The sequence below is a fragment of the Gopherus evgoodei genome, chromosome 1 (genome assembly GCF_007399415.2).
Source record: "Gopherus evgoodei ecotype Sinaloan lineage chromosome 1, rGopEvg1_v1.p, whole genome shotgun sequence".
Classification (NCBI taxonomy): Eukaryota; Metazoa; Chordata; order Testudines; family Testudinidae; genus Gopherus; species Gopherus evgoodei.
Window position 1 is genome coordinate 107,122,073 of NC_044322.1, and position 20,055 is coordinate 107,142,127.

The following is a 20,055-nucleotide window of genomic DNA, read 5'->3' on the forward strand; positions in this document are numbered from 1 at the left end:
GATGTAGACATGGCCATAGTTGTGAACCCAGCTAAGACTAAAGTATAAGAAACTCCAGTAAGAGCTTGAGTCTTCTCCCTCAGTATCACCCATTGAATATCAGGTGCTTATGTCCTGCAGAAACAAAACTGGGCCATGAGAATTCATACAATTACCCTATATAGCCTGACTCTCCACTTTGACTGTAGCATACTAGTTTTACCCCAGTGACATTACGCCAATGTAACATAGTGGAGATCAGGCCCTAAAGGTCAATGTGAGGGATTTTAAGTGCAATTGGTAACAATGATGGTAGCAACAATGGTACTGAAGAAAAACTGTCCTACAAACAGCTTTAAAGAACCAGTCCCCTCCATCTTAAAATGATTGGTTTTGTCTTGCAATGCCCCTCCCCCTCCAAATTTTTCACTTGTAAAATGAACAAATGTGAGTAGGAATCTTTGAGGCAAAATAAATATAGAAGCCCACAATACCATGTTCAGTCACTTTTTAGAGTAGAAAGCACACTTGAAATGGTGCTTTTTAAAAATGAAGTGGATTCTTTACCTGCTTCTCCTTTTAAACCTGGAATGCCATCCAAACCAGAGAGTCCTTTTTCACCCTTTTCTCCCTGGCTACCTGGGCTGCCTAAAGAAAGCAAGAGGATTTGATTCACTGACTGTACATTTGTTCTTGTTAGTTTTACATTAAATGTTTTTAGGACTTGCCTGGATATCCTGCAATGCCAGGTAATCCTTTGGGACCTGGATGACCAGGCATTCCTGGAATTCCTGTGCTACCCTTTTCACCTTTTTCACCAGGGAAGCCTGGAACACCTGGCCTTCCTTCTTCTCCCTATGGGAAAAAAAAGCAAACAATAAAAGCCACACACTTAGGATGTGGTAAAATGGCTAATCACGTTCTGCAATATTACATAATTTCCCCCCATTATATCCACCATCACATTAAAGAATTTCATCCTCTTTATTTAGGACTAAATTCAGTGAAGCCTGTAGGCTCACAAACACATAATTATCTTAATTCATTCTATTTATGTAGTGCACAGATGACTAGAAGCCTTCTTATACACTTAATTGGGGGCCTTTTATCTTTTTTTCTTCCAGTGATAAAGACTGCAATTTTCTACAAGTTACTCACATAACTTCTTTAGTGCACATGCATTTAGTCACCAAAGTCCAGATTATCAAAATTCTTTGTTTGCTATTAAATACGCAGGGTTTAATTTTATAATTTTTACTCCAAAGTTCAAAGGATACTCTAAATATTTGCCTTCAAAAAGTCTTGTGAACCAACAACAGAACCCCTTTCAGAATATGTGGAGTGTGAATTTAAGTCCATCTATGGCATGTATATGGTGCTCTTTACTAAATTATCTGAACAGCTCACAACCTTTTAATGTATTTAACCTCCTCGAATGCCTGTAAGGAAGGGAAATCAGGATATGTTTTAATATACAGCCTCTCCTCGGGCTACACAAACCCAACTTACAGTAATCCACATTTATGGAAAAAGTTCCATAAGTTCTGTAAGCTTTTTTTTTTTTTTTTTTTTTTTACAATTGTCGGAGATACGTTCCCGACTTTTGCAAAATTTGACTTACGCAAGTAAGTCAGGGAGTTTCTTTAGTGTGTTTTGCACCTTCTCAGTCATTTTTTAAGAGTTTGTTTCTTTCATTTTTACTGATGTAAATTATTTTATTTTATGGAGTTAGAATAAATCAACACTGCCGCAAAATTTGGTACCATTGTGCTATGGAGTATATGAGGCCCTTCATACACACACACACATTACACACACACACACATCATTTCCTGTTTCCAATGCCAAGGTTGGGTAGGGTTGACTTCTGTTGGTTTCTTTGGCTTTGGCACCTAGACTGCCAGCCACCTCAAGTTTAGACCCATTTTATAGATGGGGAACTGAGACACAGAGAGGTTAGTGAGTTGCCCAAGGTCATACAGGAAGTCCATAGTAGAGCAGGAACTTGAACCCATGACTCCCATGTCCGTAACCGCCAGGACTCTCTTTCACACACACACACACACACACACACTCTCTCTCTCTCTCTCTCTCTCTCTCTCTTTCCACTCAGATGTTAAAATAGAAATCTAACAGAATAACTTATGAACAATGAATCTTTTGAGGCACTTATTAGAAATGAGACAATTCATTTTTGAGATTGTAAATACCTTATCACCCGGAGAACCTGGAATGCCAACCCCTGGAATACCCGACTCTCCTTTGTCTCCTTTTGCACCTTGTAATCCAGGGTACCCTGGTACACCTGGTGAGCCTGGCACACCTGGTACACCTTTTTCTCCAGGTGTTCCTAACAATAAAATAAAAAGTATATTAAATCTGTAGCACCCCAGCAATAAAGACAAAAATCTGTTATTGAGATATTACCTTAAAAAGACTGTGGATGTTAGAACTAGAAAACGAGTGAATTGCTGTACTGTCTAGTAAACAGAGATAAACAAGAACCTAGCCATCTAAGAAAGTGAATTGTTTTTGGTATTTTCCCTGTTTTATTATACATAAATGTTCAGAAGTGTGCCTATGATTTAGCCATGCGCACAACCAAATGCAAAAAAATATTCAGGCTTCCATAAAGTGCAACCGACAAATACAACATGTAATATACCTATCTCATCAATGGAACCAGAATGATTTCCAGGTTATCTAAGCAGCAACTTAGTCACTAAAAGAGTCTGCCTCTGAGAGGCTGACTGGCCTACTGAGGTGATAATGTGCTCCTAAATATGAGAAAATGTAGAACTGGGCCAATAAGAACCAGAGAGCATGCAGTGTGAACCCCCTTTTCTTTCTCTTGCTCGATCTCAAAGGCCAGTTTTGACTGACAATTAAAATTAATCTAAATAATCTATGACAATAGAAATTGGATGACAAATTAGCTAGCCTTGATGTTACTGATTTTTTGGCCTCCAATCTTTTTTTCTTTGATTTCTTAAATATGTTAGGTATAAACTAACAAATAGCCAATTTTAACTGAGATAAGATTCCCTGTTAAGATGCATTCCTCCTATTCCTCTATTTTAAAAAAATAGAGACTGTCACCAGGACACCACATTTCTATCACAAGTGGATGCATTCCAACTTTATGACAAAATCTATAACAAAGATACATAACATTTTCAAAACTGGCTGCCTGAATTGTATGTGCAAATCCTACACCTGTGATCCTGAAACAAGTAATTGTACTGAAGTGTTTGTCCTCATACAAAGATCTGAGATTTGAATGCAGAATTTAGGAATTTGTTTTAATATTGTTCAGAGTCCCCAAAATAGTGCAGACTATGATGTAGCCATCTACTTATCCACTAAAACCTGAACTCAGACAACCAACTCTTTTCACAAAGGACACTGAATGAAAGTCAGATGGCAATTTCTTTTGTGCCCTGTGGCAAGACACAGCATAGTGTATATGTAGCCACACATCAGAGTGAAAAGCAGGCTGCATCCATGCTGTGGTGTGCAGTTACACGTGGCAGTGAAAGGCTTTGGCAGCAGGGAAAGACTCCAGTGGCAAGGAACTGCCAGAGTCTTTCCCTGCTGCTTCATTTATACCAGAATTTTTCACTACCAGAGAAATCTTTCCCCTGTGCCAGAGAAAGGCTCTGGCAGTTCCCTATGGCGGAAAAAGGCTCCAGCAGTGGAGAGCTGCTGGAGCCTTTCCCCACTGCAGGAGTCTTTCACTGCAATGAGGAAAGGCTCCAGCATGGGACATTACACTGCTAAAAATAGCAGTGTAGATGGGGGTGGCACTGCTTTGGTGTGTAGAGAGCTGTGCAGGGTACATACATATCCTAAGCGGTGCCTCACTGTCTACACTGTTATTTATACCCATGTGAAAGGGGCATGCAAAGTATGTACTCTACGCTCTACCATAAGCGTAGACATAGCCTTGGTCACTTTAAACCAGTGGTGAAAGGACAGCATCCTCTCTGTTATCCAATCTATGCAAATAAAAAATGGTTACTCACCTTTCTGTAACTGTTGTTCTTCGAGATGTGTTGCTCATATCTATTCCAGTTAGGTGTGTGTGCGCGCCGCATGCACGGATGTTGGAAACTTTTTCCCTAGCAGCTACCCGTCGGGCCATCTGGGGAGCCCCTGGAGTGGTGCCGGTATGGCAATCTATATAAGACCCTGCCGGCCCGACCCCCCCTTCAGTTCCTTCTTGCCAGCTACTCTGACAGAGGGGAAGGTGTGGGGGAATGGAATAGATATGAGCAACACATCTTGAAGAACAACAGTTACAGAAAGGTGAGTAACTGCTTTTTCTTTTTTGAGTGATTGCTCATATCAGTTCCAGTTAGGTGACTCCCAAGCCTTACCTCGGAGGTGGGGTTGGAGTCAAGGAACTGCAGATTGAAGAATTGCTCTGCCAAAGGCCGCATCATCCCAAGAGTGCCGAACGATGGCATAGTGGGACGTGAAGGTGTGAGGCCCATGTGGCAGCCCTGCAGATTTCCTGGAGAGGAATGTGTGCCAGGAAGGCAGCTGATGACGCCTGAGCTCTTGTGGAGTGAGCCGTAACAGCAGGCGGAGGGACGTCTGTCAGGTTATAGCAAGCACAAATGCACCCGGTGATCCACAAAGATATTCGCTGAGAGGAAATCGGGGCGTTTTTCATCCACTCCGCAATGGCGACAAACAACTGGGTTGTTTTATGAAAGGGCTTTGTTCGGTCTCTATAGAAGGTGAGTGCCCTTCGAACGACAAGAGAATGGAGACGTTATTCCCAAAGGTCAGCATGCGGTTTTGGGTAGAAAACCGGTAGGAAGATATCCTGGCTCAGATGGAAGCGGGACACCACTTTCGGTAGGAAGACCGAGTGAGGTCTTAGTTGAACTTTATCTTTATGAAAGACAGTATAGGGCAGCTCACACGTACTTTGGACACCCGACGTGTGGAAGTGATGGCCACTAGGAAGGTGACCTTCCAGGAGAGAGAGAGAAGTGAGCAGGAGGCCAGCGTCTCAAAAGGAGGGTCCATAAGGCAAGAGAGGACCAAGTTAAGGTCCCATGCAGGCACGGGTGGCTTCGTTGGAGGATGGATTTTCTCCAGGCCTTTGAGGAAACGCTGCATAACCGGGTGTGCAAACACGGAGTGCCCGGCCGTGCCTGGGTGAAACGCAGAGATGGTTGTGAGGTGGACCTTAAGGGATCCAAAGGCTAGGTGCTAGTCCTTTAGGGACATCAGGTAGCCCAAGATGCACGGATTTGGAGCCTGAAGTGGGGGCACCTGCTGCTGAGCACACCAGCTGGAAAACTTTTTCCACTTGGCTTCGGAGGTAAGCCTGGTTGACGGCTTGCGACTTTCAAGAAGCACCCACCTTACCGAGTCCGAACAGGTGCGTTCAGCCTGGTTTAGCCACGGATCCTCCAGGCTGTGAGGTGGAGCGACTGAAGGTCCGGGTGCAGAAGATGACTGTGGTTCTGAGAGATGAGGTCAGCGCTGAGAGGGAGATGCAGGGGAGCCTGGATTGACAGGTCCAGCAGGATCGGGTACTAACACTGATGCGGCCAGGCAGGGGCTACCAGAATGACATCTGTGGGCTACCAGAATGACATCTGCCTTGTCCCGGCGGACCTTGAGGAGCACCTTGTGTACCAATAGGAATGGAGGGAAGGCATAAAGCAATTGACTCAACCACATGATCTGGAGGGCATCTGCTATCGAGCTCGGACTGTGGCCCCAGAAAGAACAGAAAGCTGGGCACTTCCTGTTGGACTGCAAAGCGAACAAGTCGACTCGGGGAAACCCCCAGGTGCAGAAAATGGATTGAATGATATCTGGACGTATCGACCATTCGTGAGTAAGAAAACGCTTGCTCAAGCTGTCTGCCAGAATGTTCTGGACATCCAGTAGATACGAGGCTTGAAGATTGATGGAGGGGGCTAAGCAGAAGTCCCACAAAAGGAGGGCTTCTTGGCAGAGCGGCGATGACAGGGCTCTGCCTTGCTTGTTCAGGTAGAAAATGGCCATGGTGTTGTCTGTTAGGATTGCTACGCAGTGGCTCTGCAAGCGGAGGAGAAAGGCTTGGCATGCAAGGCGATTCGTCCTGAGCTCTTTGATGTTGATGTGCAATGACAGCTTGCTCTTGTGCCATAAGCCCTGCGTTGTCAGGTTCCTGAGGCAGGTCCTCCATCCCAGGGCAGATGCGTCTGTTACCAGGGTAAGGATGGGTTGGGGGGATGGAATGGGACCCCAGTACCCACCAACCAAGGATCCAGCCACCATTGTAGGGAGTCGAGTGTGCACTTCTGGACCGTGAGGACCATTTCTAGACTGTCGCATCCAGGTCAGTAGGTTGAAGCCAACCATGTCTGTAGCGGCCTGAGTCTTAGTCTGGCATGCTGCACCATGTACGTACAGGACGACATGTGACCCAGCAACCTGAGGCACTGCCTTGCTGTGGTGGTGGGAAACTTGCAGAAGCTGGTAATTATGCCTGTTATAGCCAAGCACCATGCTTCCAGAAGGAAAGCCCTCGCTTGGTTTGCTTCCAGGACTGCACCTTGTTATAAACAGATAGTTAAGGGTTAATGTCTCTTTTACCTGTAAGGGGTTAACAAACAGTGAACCTGGAACACCTGACCAGAGGACCAATCAGGAGACAAGATACTTTCAAATGTCGGTGGAGGGAAGCCTTTGTTTGTGTTTTTTGGGTTTTGTTTTGTTCTCTCTGGGTCCTGAAAGTGACCGGATGTGCAACCAGGTTTCTTCCTAGTTTCTTATATATTCAGAATAGTGAGTATTAAGTAGCAAAGGCGGTTATAGTCTTGTGATTGTTTTCTGTATTTGCAAATGTGTAGTTTGCTGGAAGTATTTTAAATTGTATTTTGCTGGGGGGAGGCTTCTCTCTAGTGTCTATAAGCTGAAAGACCCTGTAATATTTTATTTTGATTTACAGAGATAAATTTTATTTTTTAATTCTTTTATTACAAGTTTTTTTCTTTTAAAAGACCTAATTGATTTTTTCCCCTTTGTTAAGGCTCTAAGGTATTGAGTCTGTACTCACCAGGGAATTGGTGGGAGAAGGGAGGGGGTGGAGGTAGAATTCCTTTGTGTTTTAAGATTCAAGAAGTTTGAATCACAGTGATCTTCCAGGGTAATCCAGGGAGGGGAAGCTTGGGAGAGACAATGGTGAAGAAAAAGGTTTACTTTCCTTGTGTCAAGATCCAGGGGATCTGGGTCTTGGGGTCCCCAGGGAAGGTTTTGCGGAGACCAGAGTATACCAGGCACTCCAAGTCCTGGTTGGTGGCAGCACTACAAGGTCTAAGCTGGTAATTAAGCTTAGGGGGATTCATGCTGGTACCCCATCTTTTGGATGCTAAGGTTCAGAGTGGGGACAGAATACCATTACACACCTATTAACTTTATTGTTTGAGTAGGTAAGAGGATGGATTTGCTGACGTTTACCATCATACCCAAGCAAGTGAACGTGTCCGTGATTAGATGTACCTGAGACTGGACATAAGCCCCATATAAGCCAGTCATCGAGGTACGGGAAGATGTGCACGTGGTGTCGGCGAAGAAAGACTGCCACAACTGCCATGCACTTGGTAAAGTCGGAGAGGGCTGTGCAGAAGCCGAATGGGAGGGCTGAGAAATGATAGTGCAGCTTTCTCACCATGAAGCGGAGGAAACGTCTGTGAGGGGGGATAACTGAAATGTGAAAGTACGGGTCTTTCATATCGAGGGCGGCATACTAGTCTCCCGGATCCAGTGAGGGAATGATAGTGACTAGGGAGACCATACGGAACTTCAGGTTGACCATGTACTTGTTGAGCTCCCTGAGGTGCAGAATAGGTCTTAGGCCTCCCTTTGCCTTGGGGACAAGGAAATAACAGGAGTAGAAACCCTTGCCCCTGAGCTCCTTCCTCCACTGCCCCTAGGGCAAGGAGGGGTTGAACCTCCTGGATGAGGAGTTGCTCGTGAGAAGGGTCCCTGAAGAGGGACAGGGAAGGAGGGCGGGAGGGCGGGATGGTATGGAAATGGATGGAATATCCCGTCTGCACCGTGCGGAGGACCCAACGGTCCGATGTGATACGGGACCAGGCATGGTAGAAATGGGATAGACATTGAGAAAGGGATAACTGTCCGGGGTAAGAGCTGGTATTCCGTCTTCTGGCACACCTTCAAAATGGGCACTTAGGCCCGGGGGTGGCTTACACTGTCTTTGACCTTGCCCAGAGAGGGGGCAAGACGGTCTACATCAAGAGTATCTACTTCTTTGACGAGAAAAGTGCTGCCTCGGTCTAGGAGGGAAAGGGCGTTGCTGGGTGGTCTGTGGTTTAAATGGCTTCCTTTGGTTAGCCGGGGTATGCATACCTCAGGATTTAATAGTATTCCTCGTGTCCTTTAAGGCAGGGGTCCCCAACGTGGTGCCCGTGGGCGCCATCTAAATGCGCCCGCCTCCTAGCTGGTGGTGGAGCATCCACCGAAATGCCGCCAAATTTCTGCGGCGTTTCGGTGACGACGCCTCTTGATGACATCGCTTGTCTGCGGCAAGTGGCGTCATCGAGAGGCATCACCACCGAAATGCCACAGAAATTCAGCAGCATTTTGACTGATGCTCCGCCACCGCCATGGTCCTTCGTTTGGAGCCCGCCAGACGAAAAGGTTGGGGACCACCGCTTTAAGGTATGCAGGCAGGAATCACTTTGTTCTGCAAACAAGCCCTGGCCATCAAAGGGGAGGTCCTGGATAGTGTGCTGAACCTTGGGCAGGAGGCCTGAAGACTGAAGCCAGGCGTTCCGCTGCATGGCGATACCTGAGGCCAGAGTGCGTGCAGTTGCATCCACAGCATTGAAGGAACCTTGGAGGGAGGTCCGAGCAACCAATTTACCCTCCTCAGCAATGGACCCCAGTTCTGTACGAGCCTCTGCTGGGAGAAGATCTTGAAATTTGAGGACCGCAGACCAAGAGTTAAAATTGTACCTACTGAGGATCGCTAGCGAGAGACCCCCAGCAGAATAAATTTTTCTCCCAAAAAGGTCCAGACGCTTAGCATCCTTTGACTTGGGCGCAGGCCCTTGCTAGTCCTGCCTTTCCTTGGCATTCACCACGTCCACCACAAGCAAGCGTGGGGTAGGGTGGGTAAAAAGGCATTCATAACCCCTGGTGGGGACAAAGTACTTTCTTTTTACCCCCTTAGCTGTGGGAGGGATGGAATCCGGGGTTGCCAGAGAGACTTGGCATTGTTCTGAATGGTTTTATTCATGGGAGGGCCTCCCTGGAAGGCCCCTCTGAGCCTAGAATGTCCACCATAGGATCCTCCTCCTCCACCACCTCCTCAATTTGGAGGTTTATATTGAGGGCCATGCGCCTCAACAGTTTTTGAAAGACGCTGAAGTCCATCGGGGGTGAACCAGACGTTGACGTGCCAGTCACAGCCTCATCAGGGGAGGACAAAGATGACTCCACTGGAAGGGCCGATGCGGAGACAGTCACCTGGTCAGGCATGGGTGGTTTCTCCTGGGAGCCTGGGGTAGCTCCTACTACGAGCGCTGGCTCCGCAGGTTGGTCCGGGTCTGGAGGGGGGCGACTGACGGTCGCCTCAGGGGGCCAGGTGTTCAATCCTGATGGTGGTTGGGCAACTGTATGGGCGCCCTGGGCCTAGTGATATGCCCAGGGAGTCCAAAATTGCCACTGGGGCTGCCAGTTGGGTGCTGGGGGATCTTTGCCAAGGCTCCCCGGGCCCGACTGGGGAATGTCCGAGAACCCTGAAGCTCTCTCCGACCTGCCAGAAGGGGACCAAGATTGTGATGGCCAAGGAGGAGCAGTGCACGAGTGAAGCAAAGGGGGCACCGAGTCCCTTGGCAGGCGTGGGTCATGTGGTGATCAGTGCCAGGAGGCTGATCGTGACCACGACTGGTGCTGCAATGAAGAGCGGTGCCAGGCAGTAGAGCGGTGCCACGATGAAGAGTGGTGCCACGCTGGTGAACGGTGCCACACTGATGAACGGTGCCGCGATGATGAGCAGCGCCGAGCTGATGAGCGGTGCCACGATGGAGCGTGGTGCCGCGATGGAGAGCAGTGGCAGGCCACAGGCCGGTGTCGTGGCGACAGCTGACGCGGAGATCGGAGTTCCACTCTGCTTCGGTCCAAATGGTGCCGAAGGTCGCTGATCATGACCTGGATCGTAGCGGGACCATGATCCAGCAGTGGATTGCAACCTCAAGCGGGAACGGCTCTGAGGATTGGGACTGTGAGACCAGCGCCGCAAGTCTAACTGGTGCCGTGAGTCAGACTGGTACCTGTGGTGGTGCCAGGACTCCGAGCGGCGTGGAGATGCTGGTCTGAGGGCTGCCATTCTAAACATCGCAGGTTCACCCTTGGACGGTACCGGGACTCGGGTTGGGGCCGGTGCTGGGGCCAGAGGCACTGGAGTCGTCATTTCAATGGGCCCTCTGGTGGCCTGGAAGGTATCCAGTGTGGAAGGTAATGTGATCTCTTCCACTTGCACTGTCCCTTGTGCAGGGCTAGGATGAGCAGATCTGGGCCTGGCGGCCTTGTCCTGCATAGAGGCCTGGTTAGAGTCCAGACACCTGAAACGCGAATCGTCAGGGTCGCCCATAGGCATGGGCTTGTTGCAAGAGTTGCATGGCTTGAAGCCCTGGGACAGCATGCCCCAGATCCCTGCAGGGCAGTCGTTGACGGGACTGCTCTCAACTACTAGACAACGCTTAATACAATAGGAAACACTTACCACTAACTAATAACAATTAATCGACAATCAAGATAAGATAAGCTAGGGATAAGTGGAGCACTTGATGAAACAAGAGACCACTGTTCCAACAACAGTTACGGGCAGCAAGAAAGAACTGAAGGGGGGTCGGGCTGGAAGGGTCTTATTAGATCACCATATCGGTGCCCCTCCATGGGCTCCCCAACCAGTCCGATGGGTAGCTACTAGCGAAAAAGTTTCCGACATCTGTGCACACGGTGCACGCACACATCTAACTGGAATTGATATGAACGATCACTCCAAGAAGAACATAGTTTAACAAGAAAATCTTCTTTGACTGAGCACTAACAATAATTATTTTTAACTTCAGCATTTCAAGGGTCAGAATGTGGCCAGACACAGGCGCACAAGGGGCAATAAGTTCCCTACACCATGTGGAGCCTTTCCACATCAATTCCAGGCAGAGAAGGAGAACAGGAGTAGTGTGCCACAGTGCTGAGTAATCAGTGAGTAGAGCCTGGACTGTCGCACCACTCCAAACTGTTCGCCAGCAGAGCTGAGGCAGTATGAGGTGGGATGTAACCTGCAGCCAGCTGAGGGAAGTTATTGCCCTCTGAAGTAAGGAGGAGGACTCAGTCACAATTCCTTTCTGGGCATCTCTCCTGTGGTGACACAGCTGTTGGTTAAAGGCTCAATCTATCCCTAAACATTTTAAGATCTGTGTTTCCTTCACTATTTTGACCAGTCACTTTTGACAGATATCTTTGTGAGGGTGATATCTCAACAAGCTAAGTTCACACCATGTGGTACCTGGCAAACCCATTTCTCCAATTGACCCTTTTTGTCCTGGAAATCCTGGGTCACCTGGGTATCCTGGAGGGCCTTGATCACCTTTTGGTCCTACGAACAATGAAAAGTATTACAAGTTCCATTAGTTAACAAGGATTACAAAAATCTGTGCTAGTTACATTTATTAAAAGCTGCAAACATACCTGGAAGTCCTGGGAAGCCAGGTTCACCATCCTTCCCTGGCATTCCTGGTACACCATAATCCCCTGTTTTTCCCTTTTCTCCTATTGGTCCTTCTTGTCCTGGATACCAAAAAAACTAAAACTAATTTTCAATTATTTCATTAATTTTACTCTCACATGTAAAGTAATAGGCAAATCCTGCATTGCGAGAATCTTCACAGTTGTCATTTCTCTCTACTAAGCAAGGAAATGGATGAATTCAAACTTCAGATGTAGTGCGGTAACATTGTAAGAGTTATCTAGCACACCAGCTACGTGTATGTAAGCAAAATCAGCTTTGTTGTTAGTGCACACAATCACAGTATTGGGTTTCTTCTGTAACATATGTGGCAAGATATATCTTCAAAAAGAGCATGCAAAGTAACATAATACATTCAGAATGGATAAATGTATTTGAGACATCTAGCAGAAAGCTAGTATCCTATTATTAATTATATTAATGTGAAATGAGACACCAGACAGTGTCAGGTTGCAACATGAATGACTGAGGTGACTATTTTGCTGTCTAAGCAGGTAACTGTGGGGTCTGTCTGTGAACAAGAGGCTGTTTGAGTGACCTCTGTGTTGGCTCAAATGTGAAAGCCCCTGCTATCTTGATTTACGTAACTTTTGACCTTTGTCTAAGAGCCCTCTTATGCTATTGTCCATACATAAGTATAGTGCCTCTGCTTCTAAGCCATGGCCACTATCCTGTGCACCATTTCGTTTTGCAAGACACAAAATGAAGACAGTTCCAAAGGAACTGACAATCTTAGAGAGAAACGGAGAAGACAGTACATATAGAGAAACCCAGAGGAAAGGGTCACTGTGAATTAGATTTTTTTACCTTTATATTTTGTTAGTTGATTCACTTCTTGTTAGCATCATACAATAAATTAGTCTTAATAAGGAATCTGAGTGCTGGAGAGTAGCTACTGAAATTTTTAAAACAAGAAGCTTTGTTGAAAAATGGCTTTAGTTTGAAATTGAATTTTTTCAATGAACATTGTTGAAAGATTTCATTATTAAAAAAAAATATGGTGCCTTTTACCCAACTGAAAAGATAACTGAAAGTTTTAATTTTCAAAAAAATGGATTAGCATTAAAACCAAAAATGTCAATAATCATTTACAAAAAAAGATGCATTAAAAAACAGCAAAAAATTGGGTCTGTTTCAAAACTTTCGAAAGGAAAACAACTTTGAGGGTTCAATATTTTTCAAGAACAAAAGGTTTAAATTTTCTGACCAGCTATTGTGGTTACTGTGGATACACTTGAAATGTTTCTTCTGTTGTGAGAGATTCTGCTGATTCAAGAAATACTTTTTTCTCCTAAGGATGTGCTTCAAATGAGAAAAATGATTGGTAGAACCACTGATTTCCCGCAAACCAGTACAAAACTTTTAAATTTGCCACTGTATACCAGAATGACACCTTTCCGTAGGGAGTGTTGAATAAACTTGGAGATAAATATTTAGTTGGCTATGTGAAGCTCCTAGATTTTGATTTTTGAAAGCTGGCTTTCTAAAATCAAGATGTAACAGAGGGGAAATACCAAGCATCACCTTTAACTAAGCATAACCGTTAACACATAATAGATAAAGATCAGTATTATCCAAATGTAAAGATAAAAGTTTACCTTTTTCTCCTGGGTCTCCCTTTTGGCCTTTCATATTTTCCATGTCTGTTTCATTTATGATTCCTGGTTCTCCTGGTAGACCTACTTCACCTTTACTCCCTTTTAAACCAGTATCACCTCGTGGCCCTGACGTACCCGGAAAACCTGGAGTACCTGCAGTGAGAGAATACCAGATAGAACACCACAGTAACGTATGATGTGTGACAGATATGTGCAAAACAAAGTAATTACTAAATCAAACTGTGAGCTAAGTGTACCAAGGTCAGTGGAGCTGATTTACCTCCACAGGGACAGGATGGGGCATTTTTTACTCCATGTTCCCATGAGGGTAGTGTGTTGCAAGGGAGGTTGAGTTCTGCCAACCAGAAAGCTGCTTTAATTTATGACCAGGCTCCACAGCAGCCCGGCCTAAGGAAGTGGCCTGGAAGGATGTTTAAATCACTGCACCTTTCAGGTGGTGTGGCCCTCCCACTTTTTCACCTACCTTGTCCCAGCAGAATGAGTTTGGGGTTGGAAGGAAGCTTCTGTTATTGTCATTCCCTCTCCTGCCCCTCCATCAGATACAATGTGCCCAATTTTCAAATGGGGGCACCTTATTGTAACACCCCCAAATTACAGAATTTAATGACAATCTTTCTACATTTTTTTTAAACCCACCTAGGAAAATTTAATGATAGAATCCTATGGGATGGCTAAAACAACACACAGGAAGGATTTAACTCTCCTTTAAATTCTATATCTTTTAGAGTAATTTCTCTTGAATCCTCCCTGATCTGGCTGGACCTTACCCTGCTCTTGCATGGAAAAAAACCTCTGGATTAGTGCATCCTATTCTTGGTGTCCAGCTTTGCTAACAAGGCCACTCAAATCAAAACAACATACACTTCAGTCCATACCTACTCCCCAGACATGGCTATTTCCAAGGCCTTGTCTTCACTAGGAAAATAAAAGATGTATTTTTAACATGTTAAAATCATAGCGTAGCCAAGACAGTTGCACTTCTAACATGTGTTAGCTGGTCATGGTAAACCATAGTGGTGGAGTTTTATCTTGACCTGTTAACGCATGTCATAAATACACTTATTTTCTTAGTGTGGTCATGCCCTGGGGTTCCTCTTTAGGAATTCTCAGCCCCTGTCTCTGGCTCCCACCTGCCTTTTATCAAGGGTAGAGTTAATGAGCCATGTCTTCAACAGTGAGTCAGCAGAAACCAATCAGCAGCTCCCTGCAGGGTTCTAATACCTGCTAACAGACTCCTGCCACTTTTTTACAAATTTAAAATTTCTATAAAACCTATTCATTTCTTGTGAAGTTTTACGTAAAGGTCTAGGGCATCTACTCCATAAATAGATGTTCAGACTCATGCATATTCGTGCTGAGGTGCCAATTTAAGTATTTTAGGACAGGAATGGCCTATTATGGTTGAAAACTGAGCTTAATAAATCAGTGTCTATAATACATTTAGACTCCGTGCTCTCAGTGGCTCAGTGCAGGGGTGATGGAATCTTCCTAAAAGTGGGGGAGGGCATGTAAAAGGGCCCACCCCCCTATGTGGCCCCACCCCTGTGGCCCCACATCCTGGTGAAGCTGAAGCCTGTCCAGACAGCCCGGGCCCCTCCACCTGCCTGGGATTGGGAGGGACTGAGAGCAGCCCCCAGCCCATGTCCTTGCCCCCTAGACACCCCACTCAGGGCAGGTGGAGGGTCTGTGGCTCCCCGTAGCTGCCTACGCGGCTCTTACCCCAGCCTGGCTCCAGCTTCTGTCCTGACTGGGGGCGGGTCTTGGGGGAAAGAAGAGTGGCAGGGGACCGGGCACTGGGTGAAAAGAGGAGGGGCCAGGCCAATCAACTTTCAAAAAGTGGGAGAGCCATGGCCATTTGGCTCCCCCAGTTCTGGTGCCGCTGGCTCAGTGTCTGTGCTCTCATGATTATACCATATCTTAGATAAAAGTTTTAAACTTCCATTAACATTGTAAATATGCTAAACAGGAACTCAATATAACATGCAGATCCTGACTCCAATATTCTGTCCTCCTTGAACGTCCAAACCCATGGTGAGTTTTTCAAATGACTTTAGATTCACATTCTAATCAGAGGCAATCTCTTTTTTAATGACTTCTTGCTAGATCTCCATTTGTCAAAAATTCCTACCTTTTTCACCCTGTAATCCTGGATTTCCTAATGGCCCAGGAGCACCTGGGATTCCAGGGGTTCCCATAACTCCCATTTCTCCTTTGATGCCTGAAACCAAAGCAAAATAATATTTAATAGAAATGTAATTGACTAAAATAAAATAAGTAACAGAAAGTGAATGACTTACTGCCTGTATTACATTAGGAACTGAACTCTTGAAAAAAAAGATAAGTCAAATGGGATGAACTAATTTAAAAAAAAACATATAATTTGTTTAACAATTGTATAGTCTTATATAATTCCTGAACTATATTGTCTCAACTTTATATTCCATTACTTATTGTATTTGTCACCCTCTCTTTTAATACATATGTAAAAAAATAATTTGTACTGTCAGTATTATATTAATCATTAATAAAAATTTAGTAAAGTAATATGTCTAGTAAACAACACATGTTCCTTATGTCTCAGAAAACAAAACCTAATCATCCAAGTATAATACCTTATCAAATGCCACTTATATATATAAAAAACAGAGCAATTTGGTCAAGAAATACAATTGGATTTTTAAAAATTGTTAGCACAGGATTCCCAGAATCTTTTATTGTATTTTATTTTCAAACTTATGACTGAGCCCACCTGAAATATTTAAATCCCATCCATCCCGCCCAAAATAAGCTAACCCAGAGCTATGGGCTCTGTCCTGTCAGTTTGTTTGCCAAGTGTGTTTTATATATAATATCATATTCATGGCAAGACGAGTAGGCTATTAAAATAGTTTGCAGTGAGGCAGTTAAATTAGTAATCACATCTCAGAACCAAATTGATAGAGAAAGAAACAGTAAAAAAAAAAAAATAGATGAAAAGTAGAGAATCAAGATCAATCCAAAATAGAGAATTCTTGACAGTTCCTTAAAATTCCAAAGTAATGAGATGCAGGGTCAGATGATAATCTCAGCTGGAATTACAATACAATTGCTCCAGGTTAATACTTGTTTTACTGAGATCAAACACTGCCTAAACATCAGGGATGAGTCTGACAGAAGAACAGCAGTATCTTTTGTTTTTTAAAGGTGGATACTTAGCCACAAATTAAGGGCTTGACCTTGAAAGCTATCAAATTCTGATCCACCAGAACACTTAAGGAGATGCTTAGAGTTAAGCATGTGCTTAAGTGTTTTGCTGGATCAGAGCCTGAGTACTCAGAATCTTCCGGAATCAAACCCTAACTGCAATGAAAGGCATACAACTAAGTGGCATAATGACACAGAATTTCACACAACTATGATTTAATAAAAAAAAGATAGATCTTGTTTTCTCCACAGACTATTCTTAATTTGTTTTGCTTACTTAAAAAAACAGATCTTTAATTTACTATTGGTATTTGAAACAGTCAAAAAAACAAAATGATTAATTTTCTGAAAGCAAAAATGCATACCTGGAAAGCCTGGAAGTCCACCTTTTCCTTGTGGACCAGGTACACCAGGTAAACCTACCAGACCTGGTAGCCCACTCTGGCCAGGGGTACCCTTATCTCCTTTTGGTCCTGGCATATCTAGTCCTGGGATACCTGGGTAGCCCCTCTCTCCCTTTGTTCCAGGAAATCCTACAAGGAAAAAACCCCAACTCTTAATAGAGCACATAGGACTTTATTAATTAGATGACAGTATAAAGTACAAATATGTTTTGTAAATGTGCATCTTGTGGAAAACAAAGCACATTTCTTTATTAGTAGAGGAAAACAAAGTGAAAAAATCCTCATAATCTAAGTGCTGTTTCAATCTAATCCATTTCTATTTTTAATCTGCTACATCAGCTGGTATGTGCAGCCTGCAGAGATTTAGTGAGGAAGTTGCGCATCAACTCTCAGTTTTAGGTCACAGAGATGAAGCCTGATGATGTTCTGGTTTTCTAAAGATTCTTATCCATGGAGTTTACATTTTTAAAAGGCTGGAAAATATTATAAGAGCAGCCTACCACTTTCCCCCATATTAATGCCCATACGATTCATAAAATTGATTCCAGATATAAATGAAAAAGGAAGAACACACAAAACCAGCAAGTATTTTGTATCACCTTTTGGTCCCTGTGGCCCTGGTCCTCCTGGAGGTCCAGGAGGCCCTGGAGGGCCTATTCCTGGCACACCTGGGGCACCTTGAGAACCTGGTAATCCAGCTGAACCTGGGTCACCTACAGGGAAAAATAAAGCATAAGCCAATTATTTTGCCATATTACCTTTTTGGCTTCCTTGGGGCAGATAGTAGACAGGCACTTTGCGCGACATTCTCCCCAATCGTGCAAAGGGCCGGCAGAAGGCCTACACATCATTTAAAGTCATTAGCGTTTTCTTCATGGCTGTTCCAAAAGCAATGGGGAGAGGAAGGGCTGCACAGCCAGGTGGGCAGGAAGGAGGCAGAGAGGGAAGGGAAATGGACATTATATCTGGAAGTTTAAGTGGTGCACGGGTCTTTTGCTGACTTTTTGCACAGATGTGAATTTCAACCATTAAGATTTATTTTTAAAAATTGTAAAAAATGTTACTACTAATGAACTACAAGGAGTCTGGTGGCACCTTAAAGACTAACGGATTTATTTGGGCATAAGCTTATGCCCAAATAAATCCGTTAGTCTTTAAGGTGCCACTGGACTCCTTGTGGTTTTTGTGGATACAGACTAACACAGCTATCCCCTGATACTTTATACTAATGAGCTATAATTTTGATTTTTTTAAAATTACCTTTGATTCCTGGCTGACCAGGTACACCTGGAAATCCTTGCTCTCCTCGTAAGCCAGGCAAACCAGCATTTCCTTTTTCTCCAGGAAAGCCAGCTGGGCCCTGTGGGCCTGGTAATCCTTTAGGACCCGGGAGACTCACTCCAGGGTCACCCTTAAGGTGCAAATAATATAGATTAGAAGTCAATGTACAATAAATTAAGTGTTTTTAAATTAAGCAATTGAGAGCAGAATATTATACCGGCCTTCTCTGGATATATGCTAAATTACCCCAGATGAGGAGTTGGCCTACTATACTTTTCTTAGTACCAGAACGAGCTCTGTATTGTTGATAATACAAATAGTAATTGAAAAGAACAACGTAAACACTCACTTTTTGACCAGGTAAACCTGGTGTGCCTGGTAAACCATCAAAACCAGGACGCCCTTGAGGCCCTGGCTGACCTGATGTGCCAGGCTGACCTGGGAAACCTACAAAACAAACACACATAATCAGGGTCTCAGTAAGTTAACCCTAAAGTTTCTTCTGCCTTTTAAATGAACTATTCACACTCACATAGAGAGGTATTAAACAGGGTCAAGTCGGTCTCCTCAAATGCCAAACTTGGAGGAGCTGAGCACCTCTTGTGACGGGCTGTGCAGTCCCAAATCTCACTAAGTTCAATAGAGTTTAGGGTGCTCAGCACCTTGCAGGATTTTGTCTTGGGTGAATGAAGTAATATACATATTTAATGACTGATGTTGAATTAGTATTTGCACAGGTTCACCTCATTTTGAAAAAATAAGCCTTTTTTAAAGGAAAGAATGCATTCTAGTAAACTTTCTGAACTTCTGCAGGTCATTTAAAGTAACCTCACAGATCACTAGTCTGCTTTGCATAATCATAAATGCATCTCCTTTTCCACACAAAAAGCTAGAATCAGCTTTGAGGCTCAGTCCCTGACAAGGGGTAGTGCATAGCTGTGCTGCCCAAGGAGGAACACGGGGAAGGAGTTGCAACTATGAGACATAATTCATTTCTTGCTCCTTACTCCAAGGGTAAAGCAATTTACTGCAGCCCTTTACTGGATGCAACTTATTTCCTCGCTTCCAGATCCACCAATTCAGGGGTCAGCAACCTCTGGCACGCGGCTTGCCAGGGTAAGCACCCTGGTGGGCCAGGCCACTTTGTTTACCTGCCACGTTGGCAGGTTCAGCCGACCACGGCTCCCACTGGCTGCAGTTCGCCGTCCCCGGCCAATGGGGGTGGCGGGAAGCTGTGGCCAGCATATCCCTCACCCGTGCCACTTCCCACAGCCCCCGTTGGCCTGGAACGGTGAACTGCAGCCAGTGGGAGCTGCAATCAGCCGAACCTGCTGACGTGGCTGGTAAACAAACTGGCCTGGCCCACCAGGGTGCTTACCTGGCGAGCCGCGTGCCAGAGGTTGCCGACCTCTGCACTAATTGATGAGTCAGATGTGGGTGGAACCAAAGCCCTGCCCATTCCCCTCCCCTTTAGAACTTCCATGAGGTTGGCAGACCAGGTGCCAGCTCATGCCACTTATAATATCTCTATCCCATGTTATAACGTAATATTTGAATGTTTGCTCTGTAACAGTAGAAGTGTTTGCTCTGAAGCTGAAACCCCCACAGTCAGGAGAGAAGCATTACCAAGTATGAAATACTGGTTTACCATAGGAGGTGTTATCTCCTGCCCAATAAAAGAAGGTCCATAGACACCAGACAAACATTGTGGAACATCAGAGGACAAAACACTTGGTTAATTGCTCCCTCCCATGTCCCCTTCTGTCCCCTGTGAAGCAAAGACAGCTTGAACTCTGGG

General features: G+C 44.9%; 1 protein-coding gene across 1 annotated transcript in view; it reads right to left on the reverse strand.

Annotated features, from left to right (window-relative positions):
* Nucleotides 1-20,055, reverse strand: part of COL4A1 (collagen type IV alpha 1 chain) — a 239,000-nt gene that overhangs the window by 32,161 nt on the left and 186,784 nt on the right. Inside the window, exons 29-39 of the mRNA XM_030568516.1 lie at nucleotides 18,607-18,704; nucleotides 18,237-18,387; nucleotides 17,576-17,689; nucleotides 16,938-17,105; nucleotides 15,518-15,607; nucleotides 13,369-13,521; nucleotides 11,713-11,811; nucleotides 11,531-11,620; nucleotides 2,190-2,329; nucleotides 708-834; nucleotides 547-627 (exon numbers count right to left, since the gene is read on the reverse strand). Of these exons, the coding sequence (XP_030424376.1) occupies nucleotides 547-627; nucleotides 708-834; nucleotides 2,190-2,329; nucleotides 11,531-11,620; nucleotides 11,713-11,811; nucleotides 13,369-13,521; nucleotides 15,518-15,607; nucleotides 16,938-17,105; nucleotides 17,576-17,689; nucleotides 18,237-18,387; nucleotides 18,607-18,704 (1,311 nt within the window). The remainder of the gene's footprint in view (nucleotides 1-546; nucleotides 628-707; nucleotides 835-2,189; nucleotides 2,330-11,530; nucleotides 11,621-11,712; nucleotides 11,812-13,368; nucleotides 13,522-15,517; nucleotides 15,608-16,937; nucleotides 17,106-17,575; nucleotides 17,690-18,236; nucleotides 18,388-18,606; nucleotides 18,705-20,055) is intronic.